Raw genomic sequence first — 21,122 nt, 5'->3', positions numbered from 1 at the left:
CTTGTAATTTTATCAAATCCGGTTCCGAGCGATTTCTAAGCGATTTATATTTAAAAATAGGCTATTCGACTCGTTGTTAGCGGTGTGAAATACATATATCGTGTACATGGACAGCTTGACGGCCATTGTGTTTTCTAAAAAGAAACAACTTGAACCAGTCGTCAGAAAGAAAGAAGTTTATTTGATCCTCGGTTGCGATATCTTTTCTTCCTTGGCGCTAAAATACGCGATATTTTCTCGATCTTTCGTTATTACCTTAAAGGCGAACGATGTCTCCTGCTCATAATGTATAACAAGTTTGATTATTCTATGTAAAGTCGGAGATTGAATTTTAAGATGTTGTTAAATGACTCAAATAACCCTACTTTACTATACATCCTTCCTATTATGGCACATACGCTCGTCGTTCGACAGTGGAAAATGGTGTAATAAAACCGGTCGGTCGCGCGCTGGTATTGCAGATTTCATATTGTCTGACTCTCCATGGACGAATCTCCTTTGAACAGATGTATACTTTCGCTAAGATGTGCAGACAAGGCCAAATAGGTGATCAAATGCCTGTTCGATCTTCTTTTTCGTGGCTCAGAATGTGTTAAACATGGTCAAAGCAAAGAAATGCCAAGAAAAACCTTTATTTCGCCAGTGTGGAAATGCACTCTCTATTGGCCCTGTTTCTCTGTACGAAAGAGACAACGGCTAGGGCAAAAAGAGACGGGAAGAGAAGGAGCAGAGTGTGGGGTTTATCGATCAAATGCATTTCCATGGAATTCGACGCGCTTTGTATTTCAAATTTGAAACTCTCGAAACGAATCTCGTGCAACGATAAATTTATTGAATAAACAAAACACGTCACTACGTTGCGTAAATAAATCGCCGACCTGGGGAGTTCATTTTCGCGGAATGCCTCTGTCGATTGGTTAAAAGCATCGCGGAATCCTCTTTTAGGGATTTTATACCGTGAACGCGGGTTGCGGTCGAAATTATTTCGCTATTGACGATCGAATCGGGCCGCGTCGATTCGAAATAATTAATCTTTTCTATATCCTTGGCGTTCCTTGTTTTTTTAAAAATAACTCGTTACACGCATGACGATCTTTTGCAGTTTGCTATTATAACAAGGTAAGATTATTACAGACAACTAGAAGATATTACGTAAAAACTACTAATGCAAATAGTGAAGTAACCGACAAACACAGAGTAATATATACAATTTATTGGAATTACGATAATTATAACCGAGACAGATTAACATGGAGCAAATTTTTTTCTATGAAAATCCGATCTCTTAAAAATTGGCCATAATCGAACTCGAAACGAATTACAAAATAAATTATTTAGCTTGATCGAGATATCCTTCTGATTCAACCCTTATCCTAGCCTAATTAAAATTTTACGGGTCGAAAGGTTCATAGTCTCATTTGGAGGTTGATCTTAGACCAAGCGGTAAATTAAAATTAATCGATGAGATTTCGGTGGATTAAGCGCGAGCTGATAGGCCATCGTTTAAGCAATACCTAATCGACGAACAGTTTCCGCGGACTTAACGAAATACGTTGGCAACTACTTCGTTAACGCAAATCCTTTATCGTTGAACTGCTTAGAAGCGTCGCGCCGGAGCCGGTGGGCGCGTTAAAAGATAAAATTTGCATCGGCGCGTTGAAGAAGCATTGGAATAATGAATAGAAATGAAACATAAAACGTGGCGGCACAGAAGTTGCTCCGCTAACTTTTTCTTTGCATGGAATTATAAGTTTTAAGTACGATGTTTAAGTTTCATAAAACTGTTCAAAGATTTCGAGCTACTGTAAAAACTAAAATATTGGAACGCAACTTACGGGTTCTCCACTGTAATTCGAAGTTTCCGGTTATTTTCGATGGGCAGAATCTACTTAAACAAAACTTTTCGCAGTCATTTTTCCTTCTATCATTTTCGGCTTAAGCCTTAGCCGAAGGATCCTCGAATTTTGATGCTTCAGTCTTGCCCTCCTTTCGACAAACACAACAGACGTTTCCTACGTTTAAAAAAAGATGTTTTAAAAACGCGTATTGAATTTTGCGGGAAATTCATAGTGGCTTTATTATAAGCTTCTGTCAAATAATGAAATGTTCAAACAAGTTGGATACTAAAGAGGATTAAGGAGGAACATTCAAAATTCCTTAATAACACAAGCTTCCTTTCCTCAGTGAGACAATGTTGAACATTATATATTCATGAAGAGCAAGCAAGAAACTTTGAATCTTAGCTGAAATGTTCAACTCTATCTGTTTCATTCAGTGAATATAGTATAACCGCATTAGTATTTATCATGCCTTTCAGAAAACTTATTCGAAGGACAACCGAATCGAAAATTACCCAAAGAACGCAATACTAAGTATCCAACGTGTCCTTTAAATTCATCAACGAGCCACTTATTGGATTAAAGTCGGAAAAACGAAAATTATGAGGATTATGTATCGTCTGAAACATGTCGGTAATTATTATAAAAATCGTGCTGGCGTGCACACGAATTCTGTTACGGTTATCGTATAATTTGAGCAGCGAAAAAGCGAAGCCATTAATGCAAGTATGGCGCGATGGTAAAAAGAACGATTTAACAAGATTAAAAAGAACCCTTAATTGCTTTTCATTGACATAAGTACAGGGGATAGTTGATTATTTTCTTATCCTTTCTGTCTAAGTCGGTAACGATGCAACGTTTGATTTTCTCAATAAGAGGAAAGAGATTTATCCTAAAATGTATAAGGCTTATATCGACAAAAAAAGGGAAATTTTCACGGTTCGACCGCGATATAAACGACGAGAAAAAGTGTTTTCAAAAATACTCCATGTCGAGCAAACACGATCAAATCGAGATCGCGTTCCATTTTTATTCCCTTTTGAAAAAGTAATTCCCATTCCTCACATATGAACCCCGACGGAACCAGACGAAGATGTAGAAACACGAACAGAGAAAGAGCGAGAGAGTGCGCTAGACAGATAAAGAGGAAAATGGAACAGGAAGAAGAGAGGAGGAAGCCAGGGCAGAGGGATAACAGAGAGTGAGAGGGAGAGATGGAGAAAGACAGTATGAAAGGTAGGGAGAGACAGCGGGTGGCTCGATCGATCCAGAAACACCGTGTGTAAACTACCAAGCATAATCAAATTCCTTTTAGCTTCAATCCTGGCATACCAGTTGCAAAGTGGTACTGTTTTCATTCAGACTGAGTGAATCGAGCAAAAACGTATTTTCCTACATTAGAGGCAGTGACTTTCGCCGCGAAGTGGCCTTCACATTACGCGCGTTAATTACCGCCGCTAATTGCTGTAAATGTTTACCGCTAATTTTTCATTCTTCGTGCACGCACTTCCTTTATCTGTCGTACAAAAGTCTCCTCCCCATCTGTTCCACGATTTCGAGGGCCATTCTACTTTTGGATGGGACTAAAATGGCTGTGGTTAAGGTTATTGCGCACCTTTCCCCCATCATCCCAAAAAGAATTCTTCAGGTAGTAAATATTTTAGGAATCTGTTCAAACCGTCGGGAAACTCGCATACGATATTCTTTTGAAGTGAAATTTCTTTTTCATTTTTTAAGAATTTACAGGGAAACATAGAGAAAGGAATTGTTAAAAGATAGATGACCAATACACGATCAACTAGCCTAGTTTCAGTTAGTATTATTCGTGTCGATCTGTACATGACCCGATGAAATATAGATCGGAACTTTTGGGTCACCCTATATTTCCTGAAAGCGCGCCATTGCCCCATCTACTACCGCGTGCTCCAGGGTTTAATCTAACAATGATTTATGCTTCGCAGTGGCTCTCATACTTATTGATTTAAACCTGTCACAAGCGCTAAAATTAATCCTGTTCGTATTTTCCTGTCCGGCAAGTGTTACATATATTTTCTTCCTCTTTCTCTATCACCGTCTTTTTCCTTGCTTTTTCCCCCTCTTTTTTTTTAATACTTTATCTCTTTTTTTTATTTACTACGTTCGGTGAGACGTTTCTTTTTTTTTCCTGTATCAAGCCCAGGATTTCACGTTCGTCTATCCTTCGACGATGTAAATCTTCCATAGCCATAAAACTCGAACGACGTCTCTTTGTTGGGCTCGGTAGCCGGTTCGCGGCGAAAGAAAAACGAAGAAACAATTCCAAAGCCCTGGCGGTGGTGAGGGAAGAATTTGATTTGGAAGCACGCTCGAAATCTAAACTTTTCACGGTGAGATTCGTGGCCGGATAACGACGTGACTTCCAAAGTAATGGCCTCCCGGTGCGGTTTACAAGCAAAGATTGAGCGTCACTAAAACCAACACGCTACATATTCCACTCTACGATTGTACTTCCCCACCACGTCGGGCTCTTCCTCCCTCTACCACCCTCGTCCATGAATGTATTATGTACGCTCGGCGAATATGTCAACTGCAGCATTGCGTATTTATACGGTGGCTCCCGGAATTTTTTCTTCTCGTTTGCTTCCGGCTTTTCGTCTTTAACGCTGTTTCACGATTACCGGCCTGAACGATGTAGCTCGATCGAACGCGTGTTCCATCCCTTGCCAAATCGATCTATTTTCCTCGGTTTTGATTTTCTATAAGCTCGATAATCCACGATGTTGATTCCATTTGTTGACATCTCTGAAATTTTCCAAAACCAAAAGATCTGGATCGATGTTTTATCCAGCTATTCTACTTCCTGTTTTGCGGAGTTCATCGATTTAACAAATAAGCATCTGAATTACCGGAGACGCGTAAAATACCGTATACGAATTATTCGTTTTTAGAATCATACAGATTTCCACTACCTGTTCGCGATGGCACACGATTTTCTTCTTCTGTATCTGGCGGCTGGTTGGTTCGATGTCGACCGAGGAATACTCTTCCTGACGTCTATTTTAATTTAAGTTACAAAAGACTACTTAAGAAGTTGAGTGAAAGACGAGAGATAAAGGAGGTGGCGGGCACAAGATGAGATTACCCAGATAGATAGAAAGTTTCGTAGCTACGATAATAATATCGCTAGCATGCTGCATAGTATACAAGTCGTTTATTATGTTTAATGCGATAAATTTCGTTGGTAAATGGGCGAATCAGGGGAGGTCGGTTTCGCGTTTACAACGGAAAAGAATTAAGGCTTGTCCTTGTCGTGTCGCGATATCCTTATTAAAACCGATGCGCGCGTTTCGATGTTCTCGAAATAAACAAATCGAACGACATATACATTATTGATCGTACAACGCGACCCTGTTAAAATTAATACGGCCGGTAAAACAATTTCGAGAGTTATTTATTATTTTTTGCTGGCGAATTAATCAAAATGCGCTGGACAACTGGCGCGCGCTCGCGGGGATGACTTTTCCTGTAAAATTTAATTGAATTCAGAGTTGCAAATAATTTATAAATGGTAATGCGAAATTTATGTCGACCATTCGCGCAATAATCGGATGATGGAGCAATATAAAAATAATTTAACGCTCGTTGCCCGTATATAACAGATTTTAATAAAAAAAAATTCAGATTTTTAATAAGCTTGGTGGAACAAGCGGCCGCTGCCATTGTTCTCCCGATTATGGTAAAAACAAACGAACGTAAAATCGAAGTGCAAGAGCTAAAGATTGAAGGGTTGGTTCGTAACAAAGACGACACTGTCCTATGTTTATCTTCCTGCAGGAACGCGAATACTCCAACATTTTTCATTTCAATCTTTTCGTACAAAATATTTGGAGAATATAATAAATAGGAAACGAATAAATAGGAACGATAAAACAACTTCGTATCTGATGCAACAGTGGTTTTTATTCGAGAAGGACGTTCTCAAAACCTAGAAAAATCTCTGAGGATAATTGGTAATCCACGAAAGATCGAATACGCCAAACAGCAAGAGATAACAAAGGAGAGATACAAGGAAGGAGGAGGTAAGGGATTACTCAAATTAGAAATTACTTTTACTGATACACACAGCGAAAGTTCATTAACAATTCTTAGTATTCTCTGCCGAGCTACAAACATCATTTGGACCTTTGCCATAAAACATTCCCCGAGACGCTTTACCCTATCTTTTCGCTGGTTTAGCAGTTAACTGTGAACCCTTCTCATCCTGTCCCTTGATATTGGTTGTTAGCCTGCGCAAGAATTGACTTAATCCATCCACGCCACTCTTTAATGGCCGCTCAGAGATATGAAATCGTGAAACAAGACCGATTCTCTTCCGCTTGACAGATGTTGCCGGAATGTACGTATATAACGTCTCTGTTCACCGATATGAATGGATTTTTCATCGTGCCAATTTTTCCTCCTTACCATATCGCATAGAGTATAAAGGATAATGCACGATGGAATTGACGAATCGCGCGAGTTTGATAAAATCTTAATCGAGTACATGCTTGTAACAATTACTCGAGTGTAAACACGCCATTCGAGCGAGCTGCGATGTCCAGCTATTATTCACGCGATATCAACGGCCATTGCGAACTGCAAAGGAAAAATTTACGAGAATAATGTGCTATTTACGATAAAACGCGTTATCGGATATTATTCTTTCTTCTTTAATTGATTTACAGCCGCATTAATCACCGCTAATGGATTATTAGCAGACTGAAGACATTTATGTAAATGTATAGTCGAAAGAGTGGAACCTGGCCAGAGATTTGTTTCATTTACTAAATATTATAACGAGCGGTACAAGTACTTTGGATATTTTATATACTTTTGCATAATTAAATCTTCCATAAACGTAGCTTCTCACGGTTGAAGTTATAAGGCGAGTTTCGTAATCCTTTAAATTTATTACAATCGCTTTGTTTCGACGATTTCGCCAGCTCTGATGTTTGATTAAAATTTGTTAAGCTATCTTTGATTAAAATGTTCGATTAAGATTACGAACGATATTATTACGGTATTATTTAATTCGTACGGGATAAAATTTCATCCATTGTAGCCATCTGCCAATGTGGGATTAGATGGCACACAATAATTTTTATATTACGTAGAAGATATTATACTTTGTGGGGTCGTTTAGTCTCCGAGAATTGATAGGTTATCGGTGTGTTTAGGGTGGCAGCGAATCCCCATAGCAACGTCGGAATACATTTCCACATGATTCCGTGCATACTGTCCATGTCATGAGTTTGGGGTTAAATCTGCGTCTGTATCTGTGCCAACATTGCACTACCTTCTGGCACATTGTTGCCCTTACACATGTGCGCTGGTTTCCCCTCGCTGCGCAACCCTCTCTCACCCTTTCGCCCTGTCTCTTTCTCTCCGTTGACCCCTTTAATCCCGCTATCGCCTTGTCTCTCCCTAACCCTCTCGCCCTACCTCTCTGGTTGACTCCCTGGCTCTCCCTCTTCTAGATACACATCTCGGATATGTGCAGTCAAGGGGAATACTCGGCTGCATAGAGAGAGTTTGTCTCATCTTCTAAATGTACAGACGACGGAAGTTAGCTAAATTTTAGAGGTGTAAAACGACTCGGTGCCGCTCTCGTTTCATAACAATCGTTTTATTCTCTCGCAAGGAACACATGACTCTTTCTATCTTTTAATTTTATCGTTTTCGCCTGATTAAAGTTTCTCTTTGTCTTTCGCTTTTGTACAGAGTATTCTGCCAATTATGGTATGATCGACAGGGGGATAATTCTACGTGAAAAAACTAATCGAAGCTATAGAACAAAATTGTTTCGTGCGACGTTTTATTTTTGTGAAAGCCAACTTGTCTAAGTCCAGACTGGACAGGAGCAAATAATCGATAGAAGGTTATACAACGTATGGAAATAAGTTGAAAATATAGATTATAACTTTCTATTTTCTCGATGGCCTTAAACGGTACAGTTTTATTCCACGTTCTGACTAGACAAATTTTCAAATTCAGTTTCATTGGAAACGTTGCACCGTATGAAAAGATTGTGTTTTATATTTCTCCATGTGGAATCACCCCCTTGTCGATTGTACTATGATTGCCGGGACGCTGTATATTTTCCTAGTTCCTTCGAGCAACCATATTTCTACGAGTAAACATGAAGGTGTAATAAAGAGTCGCGGAAAGGAAGTCACGGACGTTTGTTTCCCACCAGATATATTTTAATATTTCAAGATACTATAAACCTTAAAATGTAATTTCCTCTGGTAGTTGTTTCTTTGCGAAAAGTTTACGCCTCAAACAGTACGTTCGTAGCTCTGTTAAATTGAATTTTGCAAGTGCATACTTTGCCGGAGGGCTGTTTGAAATATGTGCGTTTCAATGTTCCGCCATAAGATTTATTGAAATATCCATTCAGCTATTAATAAAACGTAACTTTAACTGCCTCTGTGTTGGTGTTGGTTTCATTAAAAATTTTCAACGGACCCGGGAAATTTACTTATGCATACACGAACAGCTTGCATCTAAATCGCTCGTCTTAACATAAAGCAGCTGTTTAGCTTAATTCGGGATAATTATTGATAATCAATGAGACAGAATCTCGATGATACGAGAAGATCCGTACACTGTACCGAAGCACGTATCTATTATGTACTTGCCTCTAAATCACTCGTTGTCTCAACGCTTAGGAAAAGCAACCGTTTAGCAGCTCAATTCAGGGCAGTTATCGATTTTTAACTAGACATGATCTCTCGGTAATGCGAGAAAATCCCATAAACGTAACACCAGAATACACTGTTAATTGCATTATACGCAAAGAAGATATTTTCATTAATGCGTAATTCTGCCCTACTTTTGATATAGCGTAGTACTAATTAAGTAAGTATAGCGCTAGTGTCGCGTCGCTAGTCATATAATTAATTTTATAGTCATTTCTATTCACAGCCCTCGTACCACGACTAATACGACGCTCTTTGATCGATGTTCCCCGCTATCCAAAATTTACAGTTGGCTAATTGCATTTCACGTAAGTGCTCGGCCTAGACGATTGAAAAGTAAGAGATTACCAATTTGGAGAAACTTCGTCCGGGGATGGAAGTTTAAAACTACATTTAAATATTTAAATAGAATCGAGTTGCGAGTTGAACTCCCGCCATCAGTTTCACTACCAGCTTTAACGTGATTACAAAGTTGCCGCAGTTTACTCGCTCCCTAGAAACAACGGCACCGAATGTAATACACGAATAATCAGACACGATTTCGTATCTGATAACAAACGATTTTGTAGCCGTGGGCAAATGATGCAAAAACTATCGAGGGATTTAATTAAAACGATATCTTCGTGTTAACGAAATCAATAAGGGTGAAAGGGCAACGAGGGGCGAAAGGGAAGAAGAGAGAGGAAGAGAGAGAGAGAGAGAGAGAGGGAGAGAGCTATTGGCAATCCGAAAAGTCAATAGAACGTAGAGGAGAACCCTCTTAGGAAATCATGACAATAAATACACGAAGAGGCGAGTAGAACAAAGGAGAGAAAAAAGGCATTCATGTCGGAAGATTCTTCTTTGTGCTACGCGTGATACTTCTCGGTTACAACATTCTGTTCTATCGTTTCCCGCGTATCCCAGCGATTAAGACGAAAAGTTTGTTTTCAGAGTCGTGATTCAGGGGTGGAGAACACGAAAGAGAGCGACCAACCATACGGTTGGTATCGGAAGCACGAAGGAGACAGGGAAATGGAACGGCGTAGTAAAGAGAAAAGAGCAAGATTTTCTTTGAGATTGACAATGAGAAGAAACGAGCGGCGATGAACGTGACCAAAAGAGGCAAATAAATCTGTTGCGAAGCGCATTAGTAGCATTGGGACTGACACGCTCTCGTCGATAGCCTCTTGTAATTATCAAAAAAATACGTCTTTTTTTTCTGATACACTGCAGATTTTTATACGAATTAACTGGACCGTTCCTTGATGAAACATTTCACAAATTAGAAGTTAACGAAGACGCGTCAATTTTAGTTGCTTTCAGTCCTTGTACATGTAAATATGATATAATTTATTTTTAATAAAGAAATGATACGTAAAAACACAGGGTACTTTTCGGTACATTGTTTCAATCAGCAAATTAATCCGGTGATTGTATATTAGAGGGAGCGGAGAAAGCGAGCGAGTAGGTAAAGTAGCAAAGAAAAGATGGTACAAACAGGAGGGCAAATAAGTGACCAAGGGTGCGGGAGTAAAAAAGAAGGGAGGTAATGCTGAAAGCTGAAAGAAGAAGAGGTATAGAGATGGGAGAAGAAAAGATGGAGAGTGGGATATGAACGAGGGACGAGAGAAAGACGAGCAATAGGTAGGAGGGGAAAAAGATAAGCAGAGGAAAAGAGAAGTGGAGTGGCGAGAGTTGAAGCAGGGCACGGATGAGCACGGAGCTAAAAGATGAAAGTATAACCCAGGCTACAGTGACTTACAAACTAAATAGAACATCATATCGTAACATAGACGAACAAGTATATATTTAAATTCTGTTTCCAATTATAATTAGCCATATCTCTTTAAATATGGCCCCATAAAATATTGAGATTTCTTGATATAATTGACAACCAATTGCTTAATTTTTTTTTTTTTTTTTTTTTTTGATGTCTGAGAAATATATGCTCGTATTAAGCTTGTTTCTGAATAGCGTTTCACTACACTAATAAAATTTCAAACCGGTGGTATACTAATAAGAAGTGTCTACAAGTGGTCGAATACTTTGTTGAGTCTGTATATGTTCTTTGAATAGTATAAAACGATATTGTCAAACTTAGCAGTGGTTCCATTGAAACATCCAGCATCTTACAGCTAACTCTGACTGGCAGTTGAAGTGCAAGGGGTTAAAACCCGGCCATTTTACTTGGCTCAAGGCTCTTTTCGCCGTGGGTTAACGGATTTACTCGCAGAGCCACCGGTTCAAGTGCATCTCACAATTGCCCCTCGTTGAATCTCAATTCTTTCCGGACGATTCGATTTGCCGCTAACGAATCTTCCAGTTATATAAGCTAATTGCGAAGGAACGTCGTAGAGAACCGGGCGATGTTAATTAAATATAACATCATACTTCGCGTTGTTTGAATAAATACAGTTATTTCAGTCTTGGATAGTTGGAATTGTTTAACTCGTTATTAATTAAGTGGCTACGTTTTCAGTTCATTTTATTTTCTACGATTTGATTTCCCGCTCGTCTTATGTTCATTCAAAGGTCGAGGAACGATGAAAAAGAACAACATTAATACTTAGTCGCGCTGTACGTTTACTTTTCTTGTTTGATTTATAGGCGTCCAACGTCTCGGTAATAAATTTCACACCAATGTTTACCTTATGAGTCATTACTAGCATTGTTCGATCTTCGAGATACACGAAGAGCGCGTATGGCATTTATCATCTATCATGTTCTATCATGCAATTTCAGCCATCTTCGGATATTAAATTATTTACTCGAAAAGAACTTTTTTATTTCTATAACTTTATACTTTATTACTGTCATTTGCAATCTTCCTAACGTACGTACATATACTTTAAGCTTTAATGGGTACCAATATCCTACAGTTGAATTAAATCCCACAAATCAGCAGATCCAAGAGTTAGTTGAAACTTTGTGAAAATAACGTCGCCGCTGGCATCAACGGACAATTAAATTATCGCCGAAGCAGAGTAGGTAACGATGCACTCGAGGTACAACATAAACCACGAGTTACGTTGGCTGGATTATGTGTATACATAACGAGCACATAGGTGTGTTGGCCGTATACGCGACAAGTAGATCTATGTACAGGACAGGTCAGATTATCGGGAAGTTTAAGTAGCGCAGGGACTTGACCGTGCCTCCACCTGTCGATGAAAGGTCGGTAAAATAATACTCTAGATAGGTCTCACTGGTAAAAGAGGTTCCTGCATCCTCGGACAATAGAAATCCCGAAAGTTTCCATGGAAATTGCCTAACTTGATTATCATCTTGTTTATCTCCCTTTTCTTGTTAGGTAATTTATTTTAATTCAACAAGTAATTTAATTTAATATAAAAACACTGTTTCAACATGCCCTGCAAGTTTTATCGCAAAGAAAAGTTGCATGATGAAACACATGGAGAACTTTTCGTCCTACTTTTAGAAGATATAGTAATACACAAAAGTTTCGAGGAAATACATATTTATAGAGTCTATAAAAGCAAGTTTGAGGAGAAGATTTAATAACGGAAAAGGGGTCACTTAAATGATAAGTTAGTGACGTAACGCGGATAATAGCTCGTACTCGCTAAAGATCTTGTGATTACGTTTATCTATAATAAACGCTCTTGAATCACGCTTTAAAATATAATTTATCGATTTCTATAAATTATTCTACTCTTTTTTTTTATATCTTTCTATTTTGTACCTACTAAATTACTAATTATTAAACAATTATTACTATAAAAGGAAAATATTTGTCTGATTGCAGGACGAAGTGCTGACGATATCGGAAAAGGTGGTCGTGCGGGTTCACGATCTCGTCACCTGGTTATCGCCTACGTTGGAATGGTCGTGGGGTCGCGAGGTGTCTTATCCACCGTCCCCGACGTCATCTCCGGCGAACAGTCCGCTAAGATATGAAATACCACAACCTCAGGTGCTCACCGATCCTGGCATCGATTTCTCAGACGTCGATAAGCAACAGAAGGAATACGAAAGCAATCACAACACAAGGAAATCGGATTGTATTTCTCAAACGAAAGTGGTCGTGCTCTCGTACCCCAGGTACTGTCGATATCGAGCACTGTTGCGTAGGCTCGAAGGTGCCGAACCGTCTTGGCTTTGCTCGTCCATAGCAGCTGCACTAGGTGGATTCACCGCCACACCAGGTACGAGGGTACTCTTCTGCAGAGATACCTTCGACTACCCGGACCTTGAAACTCATGAGCTCCTCTGCAATCACCTAGGTACGCGCTCAATTGTTAACCTATTAACCCACTACTATTATCTGACTTTATTTACCTATTTATCGAATATTTTCTATTTAATTCTATAATTTACCAATTACCTATTTTAGCTACTTTATGTATCTTACTATTAATATTGAACCTTTTAAGTATCAAAATAAAGTTATTCCCTAATCCAATTAACAGGACAACTAGATCTTATTTTTTTTAAGAAGTCAATGTACTGAACATAATTCGTTAATCTTTAACTAAATCGACAAATACTGTCCGCTAAGTAAAAATTTTATTCAGTACCCTGTTTATTAAACATCAGATACCATGCTGTTCTTACGTGGTAATTAATAATTATTCATAATCATAATATAATTAATAATCATTGCGTAAAGTAGATACATATTAATTTCGGCAATTTTGGGTATCATTTACCGACCGAGGTTAGCTGCACGTAGTCACAGCAGACGATTGCATAGACTAGCTAAAGGCTAGAGAAGTATTTAAAAAACAACAGAACGTGTCGAGTAAAGCTAGCGGGAAGAACGTTATTGTAAGGTTCCATCGTGTACGACGTGTTACTTTATTGGAAAGATACTTTGTAACCATAACAGCGAAGGTCATAATCCGGATTAATACATTCAGTAGAACAAACATCCATCTACAAATATCAATCGAACTGTTCTGCTAGGATTTCTAGAAATTTTACCAGTGAAGGTGACAACAGTGATGGTGTGACTTTGTATATTGTGCACATTGATTGTTTCGTTTATTTAATTTTGACGCCGTTATAGACAATGACTATTTTAATGAAGATTAGAGAAAATAAAATTGTGTATTTTCGAGTTGCTGGTGAGTAAAATTATCGTGGTTCATACAAAAGACATAAGGAATGACTTTCTGGACAGAGTTTGTATTGAAATGTGATACGTACAAGTGAAATGGATACAGAAACTTATAAAGAAACGATAACAATACCATATACTGATCTATGTTGCAAGTGTCCAGTGTAAAATGCGTACAGTGCTAAATTAAATTCGAAAACTAATAAATGTAATTTTTTGATGAGCAGTCGATGGTTGAAGGTTTCCTTCTTTAATTTTGTTAAAATTAGCCATATGGCATCGATATAAACAATTACATACATATATATGTTCAGCTCTGGTAATGTAAAGCAGATAGAAATATGAATTATAATTTGAAAATATTCGTTATGTAGTAAAACTAACCTTGTTATCCTACAATAACATAAAATATTATATACTCATAGTAATTACAGTTTTCACAATGCACATATCGATTTGTTCGTTTTGTACGTTTCAAACTTTTGTGACGAAAAATTTCACGAAATATAATGTTCTTTCTTTGTTGCTATTTAAAATGATTACTTTTTAAATTGCGAAAAATTAAGCAAATGTAATAACCAAGGTTATTTTATATTCACATTTTGCGAATAATTTCGACTCGTTACGGAAAATAAAAAAATTTCACGCGATCCTAATGGCAGTTTTTTTACTTGAAACGGAAATCGTGCGAGACGTGAATTGTCCCATTATTAATTTAATTCCAATGGTAATCATCATCTTTTGTGTGTATCGCATTAAAACAAACAGTAAGACTTTTATAACCGTCAGATATTAAAGAAGAACATTACGGTATCGTAAACGTATAATGTTTCATATATGTATTTACCCAGTAATCCAGAAAAACACAATCAGGAGTATATTTTTCTTAATCTTGCCACAATATAGCAAATATTAAGTAACATGATACATAACGCAACTATTAATTTCTTCTAACAGATTAGGAGTATCTGATAACAGAAATGCAAGAAATCTTAAGGAGATAAAGGAATACTTGTTTTCTAAATTGCTTTCTCGATTCTTCGTTATTTTATTGCATTCTTAAAGGTTTAATCTAATGAGAATGATTGAATTAAAAAAAAAATTATTTAAATAAACAATGTAAAATAATGTTTTAGCGCCGAAATTGAAAGGAAGACCGAGAAGGAAGCGTAAAAAGCGTAGCGCATCGCCAGGAGAATCGAGCAACGAGAGCGAGGCATCCGTGGCGTCTACCTCGAAGAGTGCCCCAGCGAGTTCGAACGTGGTGGTACCGAGCGTTGGAAGGCCACCTTCGTCGGTAGTACGACGAAGCGAGCGAAAGACCACCGCCGAGGAAAAGAAATTCCTAACGGATGTGCAGAATTTCATGAACTCGCGGGGTACGCCTGTCGGAAAGATGCCACTGCTGGGCTACAGACAGAGTCAGTATCTGTGTGACGTCTTTTTTTTTTTTTTAATTGGCGGAAAACATTTTTAGACTCCTTTAATTAAGATCTCATATCTTCGCCTGCATACATATAAAAACATATTAATATATTGTAATTTAAATTGAAACAGTGATTGGTACTGTTCGAAGCTGATCTACAGCAGTGTTTCCTTTTGACAAACTCATACGTTCCTTATAATAAATGTTCGAAAGATACAACGAAGATATCGGACTAACAATGTTCTTTTGTTTACAGTCGATCTCTTCCTATTTTATACGAAAGTGCAATTGCTCGGTGGCTACGATTCCGTCAGTGCTGGTCGACTCTGGAAGAACATTTACGACGACATAGGTGGTAATACAGGATCCACCAGCGCTGCGACTATCACTCGACGGCATTACGAAAGGTAAAGTATTCGAATGATTTTATATACTAGTGATCAAGTTAGTGACGGTCTATGGAATGGGTCGTACGAACAGGTTGCTGTTACCCTATGAGAGGTATCAAAGAGGAGAGGAAGCGAAAGTTAGACTAACACCCGGAAGGCGAAGTAAGAGTAGCAGCGTGTCCGAGGAGTCCGAAGATAATAAGCAAGAGACGAACGATTCATATCCATCGGAAACGCCTCCCCCTGTAGAAACGAATGTTACTGCTACAACTCCTCCCCTTCAATCAATTGTATCGTCGGCAGCAGTAAGTATCGTCGAGATACTTCATCATCTATACTTTATACGATGCTCGTTCATTGAATAATACGAGCGATATGATAATTAAATTTATTTTTACAGCCGTTCCTTTCGAGCGAAAAACCGAAGACGGAGACTGGCAAGACATCGTCTCTCCGTAGCGTACGAGTGAAACAAGAACGCTTGAAATCGTTAAATACTATGATTGCCAATAGTACGCCATCGCCCAGCCAGCAAACAAGCCAACTACCAAGTCCACCACCTTCTTCTAATACGTCAATTTCAACGCCGAGTAGTACACCTTCTACGACACCCACGAATGGTACTGGAAGTCAAAGTGTATTAGAGAGGCAGCTCAACAGTCCTCTGATATCGCAACAAGTTCCACCGTCGTGTTCACCGCCGGGTCTTCCGGTAACTACAGTGGTAACGAATGCTTCTACGGTGGTAACATTAACACCACCACCGGAGAAAGATATGAAAGAAATCAAACTAGATCCTAAACAAACCACCCTGTTGGCTCAGGGTAAGGAGAACATACCGTTGTTCGGCGAGAAGTCAATTTTCGCGGAGAAGACGATAGTGCCTCCTAGATCACCAGAAGTGATTGACCTGGAAACGGAGAGTGACACGAGTAGGGATAAGATAATCATTCCCAGTTTTAAGAAACGTAAATTGGAAATACTTCGCGAGGGTGGTCTTGAAGTTACTGCCGTTGACTTGGATACGCGACCCAGCGTGATTCAAAGCAATCCTCCCGCGCCAGCAACAATGAAATCCGAAGAAAAGCCGCCAATATCGTATCCTCTTCCAGTCACACCTAATTCCATTCCTAAGTTGATTTCCGTCACCGTAACGCCGGACATAGGGCATATGTTATCGTCCCCTCAAGAGCATCAACATCATCATCACCAAGCACGGTTACAAGCGCCGACCAAGCAACATCCCGCTCATCACAATAACAATAATAATATTATGATGAATAATAATAATATGGTGAACAGCCGCGTAATAAATCTTGGTACTTCTAATAACGCCGCGTTGCTACAATTGTACGCGAATGCTAATGTCCCGCCACCAGCGTCGTCAGGGTTGCATCAAGCAAATCATCGTTTCGTACCGCCAATTGTTCCTAACGGTAGGATATTTCCGCCCAAGGTGACACAGTCAAAGTCGATATTCGCACACAACGAAAAAATGGTTTACGGAGATCCGAAAGAGATTCCTATCCCTCCAAAGTATCGTCCCACGCTGCATCGTTTGCAGCCGCATCAGATACACAATAATAACGACCCTATGTACAGCGGGGTCCTCGACTTAACACAAAAATCGAACAAGCCGGTGTTTCCGAGGCCGAGCTTAGAAATAGTGAAAGTACCTGTAGTGCCGAGGCCTAATCCATTAAACTTGGAGATGAGGAACTCGTCGATTAAAGAGAAACCAACAGATTGTTCGAAACGAAGTACCTTCCCTGGTTACCAGAACGTACTGGACAGTCGAACGATGGCTTCGAATAACTTAGAAATTACGATCGTAAACCCTAAGCAAAAAAATAATCACTTAAGTACACCGACGCATGTTCGAGTATCGAGTCCATCTAGAAATAGCGCGATACCTGTGCAAAGAAGGCAACACCTGAATGGCAAGTACACGACGAGGAGTGAACCAGTTTCACCGTACACACCTAGGAAGCCGAATCATCCTGTTATACCGAATGTACCTAATCTAAATCACCTGAATAGTGGAAATTATCCTAGAATGGCAACGATTCAGCAACAGAATACGATCGATAGGAGAAAAAACGTAGAAATGAGCGGTGGTAAGGAGCAGCATCAGCATAAGCATCAGCAGCATTCACTTCAACATCAGCATCATCACCAACACCAACATATGCATCAACAACATCAACAGCAACAGCGTCGAATCAGCGAGGGCGATAAATCGTTAATCGCTCAACAACAACAGCAACAACAACAACACCAGCCACAGGAACCGAGGCAAACCGAAGCTGGAAGACGACACAGTGTTCCGAGTATACCTTCTGGTTATGTACCTACGGTACCGCAAAACAATCCAGCTTTCTTTCCACAACTGCCAAACACGCCCGGCAAGTTCCTACCGATTTTAGATCCCATGTACTATTCCGCATTCTATAATGGTTTATTTCCCCCGCCGATTCCGCCCACGGCTGCCACGTCGTTTTTACCGCCGGAATTTAGTGCGTACTACAAAGAATTACTTGCTTCCTCGCAACCAAGACTGGGGATGGCGGGGCAGCATCAGCCAGCTGCTCCAACGTCTAAGTAGACAATGGGATCTCATCTAGGGTTTCCGATGTGTAACGAATATCGGTTTCATTTCTAGAGACAAAGATCCGTCGGATTCCTCGCTTCGAATTCTATTTTCACTGAAATTACTCGATGAGGAATTTCCTCGTAATTGTCAATAAATAATAAAGACATTCAGCGAATAAACTTAAATCGCGATAGAAGAATGTGTATTTACGTTATCGTTTAAGCATTTACCGACGATCATTTAAAAATACACTGTCGTTTTGAATAACGTTCTAAATGTTCAATTGTAACGATATAGGAAGAATAATACAGTGTCGGTCGAACGTAAAAAATAAAAAAAGAGGAGATCAAACGAAGTTTAAACCATAAACGAAAAATAGGTGCATACAGTGAAATAAGTGTGTACATGCATATATCATGCAATAAATTAGGTAATAATTTTTTATATGTAACAATAATAACGAGATAACTTCATTGTAAATGGAAATCGATGAAACGATGTTTCGGTCTTATTTTAATTTTTATATATATTCGAGAGGATATTCGATATTAATTAAGAAAAACGTACTAAAACACTGTGATAACGATTAAAGGGAAAGAAGAAAAAAGCAAAAAAAAAAAAAAGGATTAAGAAGAAAGAAAAATACTGAACTCAATATTAGAAATGAATGAATGCTGTTGACTGTTTTTCATCCGATAAAACAATTCTTTCAACATTCATTCTTCACGAAGTTTAAATGTACATCCGTAACGGTCAAATGCTAGGAATAATCAATTAAGAAATTCAATGACTATTTTACGTTCTTTTTTTTATATCTTTCCGCGAAAATGCAAATTTTTTCAGGAGATTAATTCAATTCTCCATTATGAGTCCAAATTTCTTAATTTCGAACGTGCGATGTGATAACTAAATAAATATATAAATAAATAAAGAAATATATATAAATACATATACATGTATATCACATATATATACATATATATATACATATATGTGTATATGCGAGATCTTTAACCGACGGATCGCCAGAATGTATAATTGTTTATTGTATAACGACAAATCTTACGTAGTAACGATCGCGAGAACCCTATTCTACTGTGTAAGTTTAGACAATTTTCATTGTATTGACACGTACACACTATCACCATACACAACACTAATCTGTAGTCAGTTCTAAGAAATAAGTGCACGCAAGCGATGTTATAGCAACGAGATATGTATATATTGTATATAATCACGTATTCGTTAAGCTAGATAAATTCCCTGCATTATATCTTTCAATATTACGTAAGTGCGTTAAGATTTAGTAAATGTACAGGCTGTCTTATTTGTGTGGCCAACGATAGTCGTATCGCTGCATATATATAAATATATTCTTATTAGGGTGCAACGCAATATTTTGCAGAATACTTCTAGAAAATCTCTTGTACATTGAACTATAACGAAACGAAAGCGTAGATAAAAGAAGGAAATGTTTTCATTTTTTATTGACAGAGAGATTGCTCGTGAAAAATAACAAATCAGAGAGAAAAAGGAAAAAGAAGCATGCGAATCTTTTATTTTAAATTCCAATTAAGGAGCACCATCGCATAATTGACTGATTAAAATACGCGTGATCGCTGCCGAAAGCGATCGAACATCGCGGGCCACCAAAGTTCTGAAGAAAAGAAAAAAAGTACCGATGGTATATCCATGTTAAATGTAGACATATTAATAGAATTTGTTCGTTTTAGGATACTCTGATAAAGGAAAAAAAAACAAAAATAAAATATCAGATAATGTTAAAAAAAACATTCGTACCCCTAAAACGTACAAGAGTGTAAAAGGTCCTCGCCTGACCATTCTAGCAAAATCAGATTTCTATATCGATGTCTTTCAATTATAAGTTGTTCATGTTTGGAAGTTCTTTTACGAAACAAGAGTGAAATGGTGAGCGTTGTTGGAACTTACGATCGCGGTTTTTTGAAAGGTCTTCAAGCTACGCCCGACGCGCCGAAAAGTAGAAATCATTTTTCTTTTCTTTTCTTTTTTTACTTCAATTGATTCTATTATCATCGTAGCATAAAAGGAGCACGAATTATTTTTTTTATATAACAAATAATCTTTTTATTAGATTTGCCTTGAAACGCTTCTCTTGTTCTAATGGTGCTATGTTGCAAGGTATTTGTAAGAAAAAGTTCTTGTTTTTTTTTTCTTTTTTGAGCTTTTACGAAGGAAAACCGTCGGGAATCGACAAAGATCGTTGACGTATTCCGAAAGAAATACGATCTAAGACAGACCTTCTTCACGTCCAAGTCTGATAAACCGTATTTCGAAGGTAAAAAGACTTCTGATTTCAGAGTGTATGTATATATCAAAAGCAGATCCGTTATTGTTGCGATTACGATATAATTCCGCGAAATTCATTTAACAATGGCTAAACGAATTGGAAGAAGTGGTATGAAGAAGAGGAAAAAATTTTCTTTTTCTCGGAACAGAGAGTAAAAAAAAAAAGAAAGAAAAGTAAAAGGAAGGGCTTGTACGAGAATACGTGCCATAAAACTGCTTAGATAATGACTTTCAAAATCGAACGATAACAACGGTCGTTTGTATGTGCTTTTAACGAGCCCTTTATCAACTAGAAAGACTATAAGAATGTAGAAGAAAGTTTAAATGAAAGGAAAGAAGTGCAAAATTCCATAGGGGAGATTTTATGTAATTTCTTTTTGTTTTGTTACCGTGGATGTTTTAATCTCGAATTATAGTGCGTGAGCGATAAAGAGAGAAGAAACTTGAAAGAATGTACGTATGTATGTGAGAGGGAGAAACAAGAAAAAAAAAAGCAAATGAGAGAGACATCAAAGACGTACGATGAGATAAGAATGTATGAATGCGAATACAGAGCAGAAATTAGAGAACGATTAATATTCAAAAAAAAAAAAAAAAATGAAAAAAAGAAAGTCTATGTTCGTTTTTTGTTTTTCTTTTGCGAGTTTTTCTTCATTTTGTATACTTAGCAGTGACTTTTTAGCGTAACCCTCGTTTCGCAATTTAATAATAATTATTATTACGATACAAATATTTTTTATTATATGGGCATTTCAGTTCCTAACTTG

General features: G+C 38.1%; 1 protein-coding gene across 2 annotated transcripts in view; it reads left to right on the top strand.

Annotated features, from left to right (window-relative positions):
• LOC117216764 (mastermind-like domain-containing protein 1) overlaps window positions 1-20,953 on the top strand; it is a 173,307-nt gene extending 152,354 nt beyond the window's left edge. The window contains exons 3-7 of one of the 2 annotated variants that reach the window (XM_033463762.1): window positions 12,306-12,783; window positions 14,756-15,040; window positions 15,302-15,452; window positions 15,526-15,739; window positions 15,835-20,953. In XM_033463762.1, coding sequence (XP_033319653.1) covers window positions 12,306-12,783; window positions 14,756-15,040; window positions 15,302-15,452; window positions 15,526-15,739; window positions 15,835-18,039 — 3,333 coding nt within the window. In that variant the 3' untranslated portion in view covers window positions 18,040-20,953. The remainder of the gene's footprint in view (window positions 1-12,305; window positions 12,784-14,755; window positions 15,041-15,301; window positions 15,453-15,525; window positions 15,740-15,834) is intronic. The other variant, XM_033463763.1, reaches the window with a different exon arrangement.
• The last annotated feature ends 169 nt before the right edge of the window (window positions 20,954-21,122 follow it).

Source organism: Bombus bifarius, unplaced genomic scaffold (genome assembly GCF_011952205.1).
Source record: "Bombus bifarius isolate JDL3187 unplaced genomic scaffold, Bbif_JDL3187 scf7180000007973, whole genome shotgun sequence".
Lineage (NCBI taxonomy): Eukaryota > Metazoa > Arthropoda > Insecta > Hymenoptera > Apidae > Bombus > Bombus bifarius.
The sequence above is the reverse complement of the archived record's forward strand: the minus strand, read 5'-3'. Positions and strand labels throughout refer to the sequence as shown.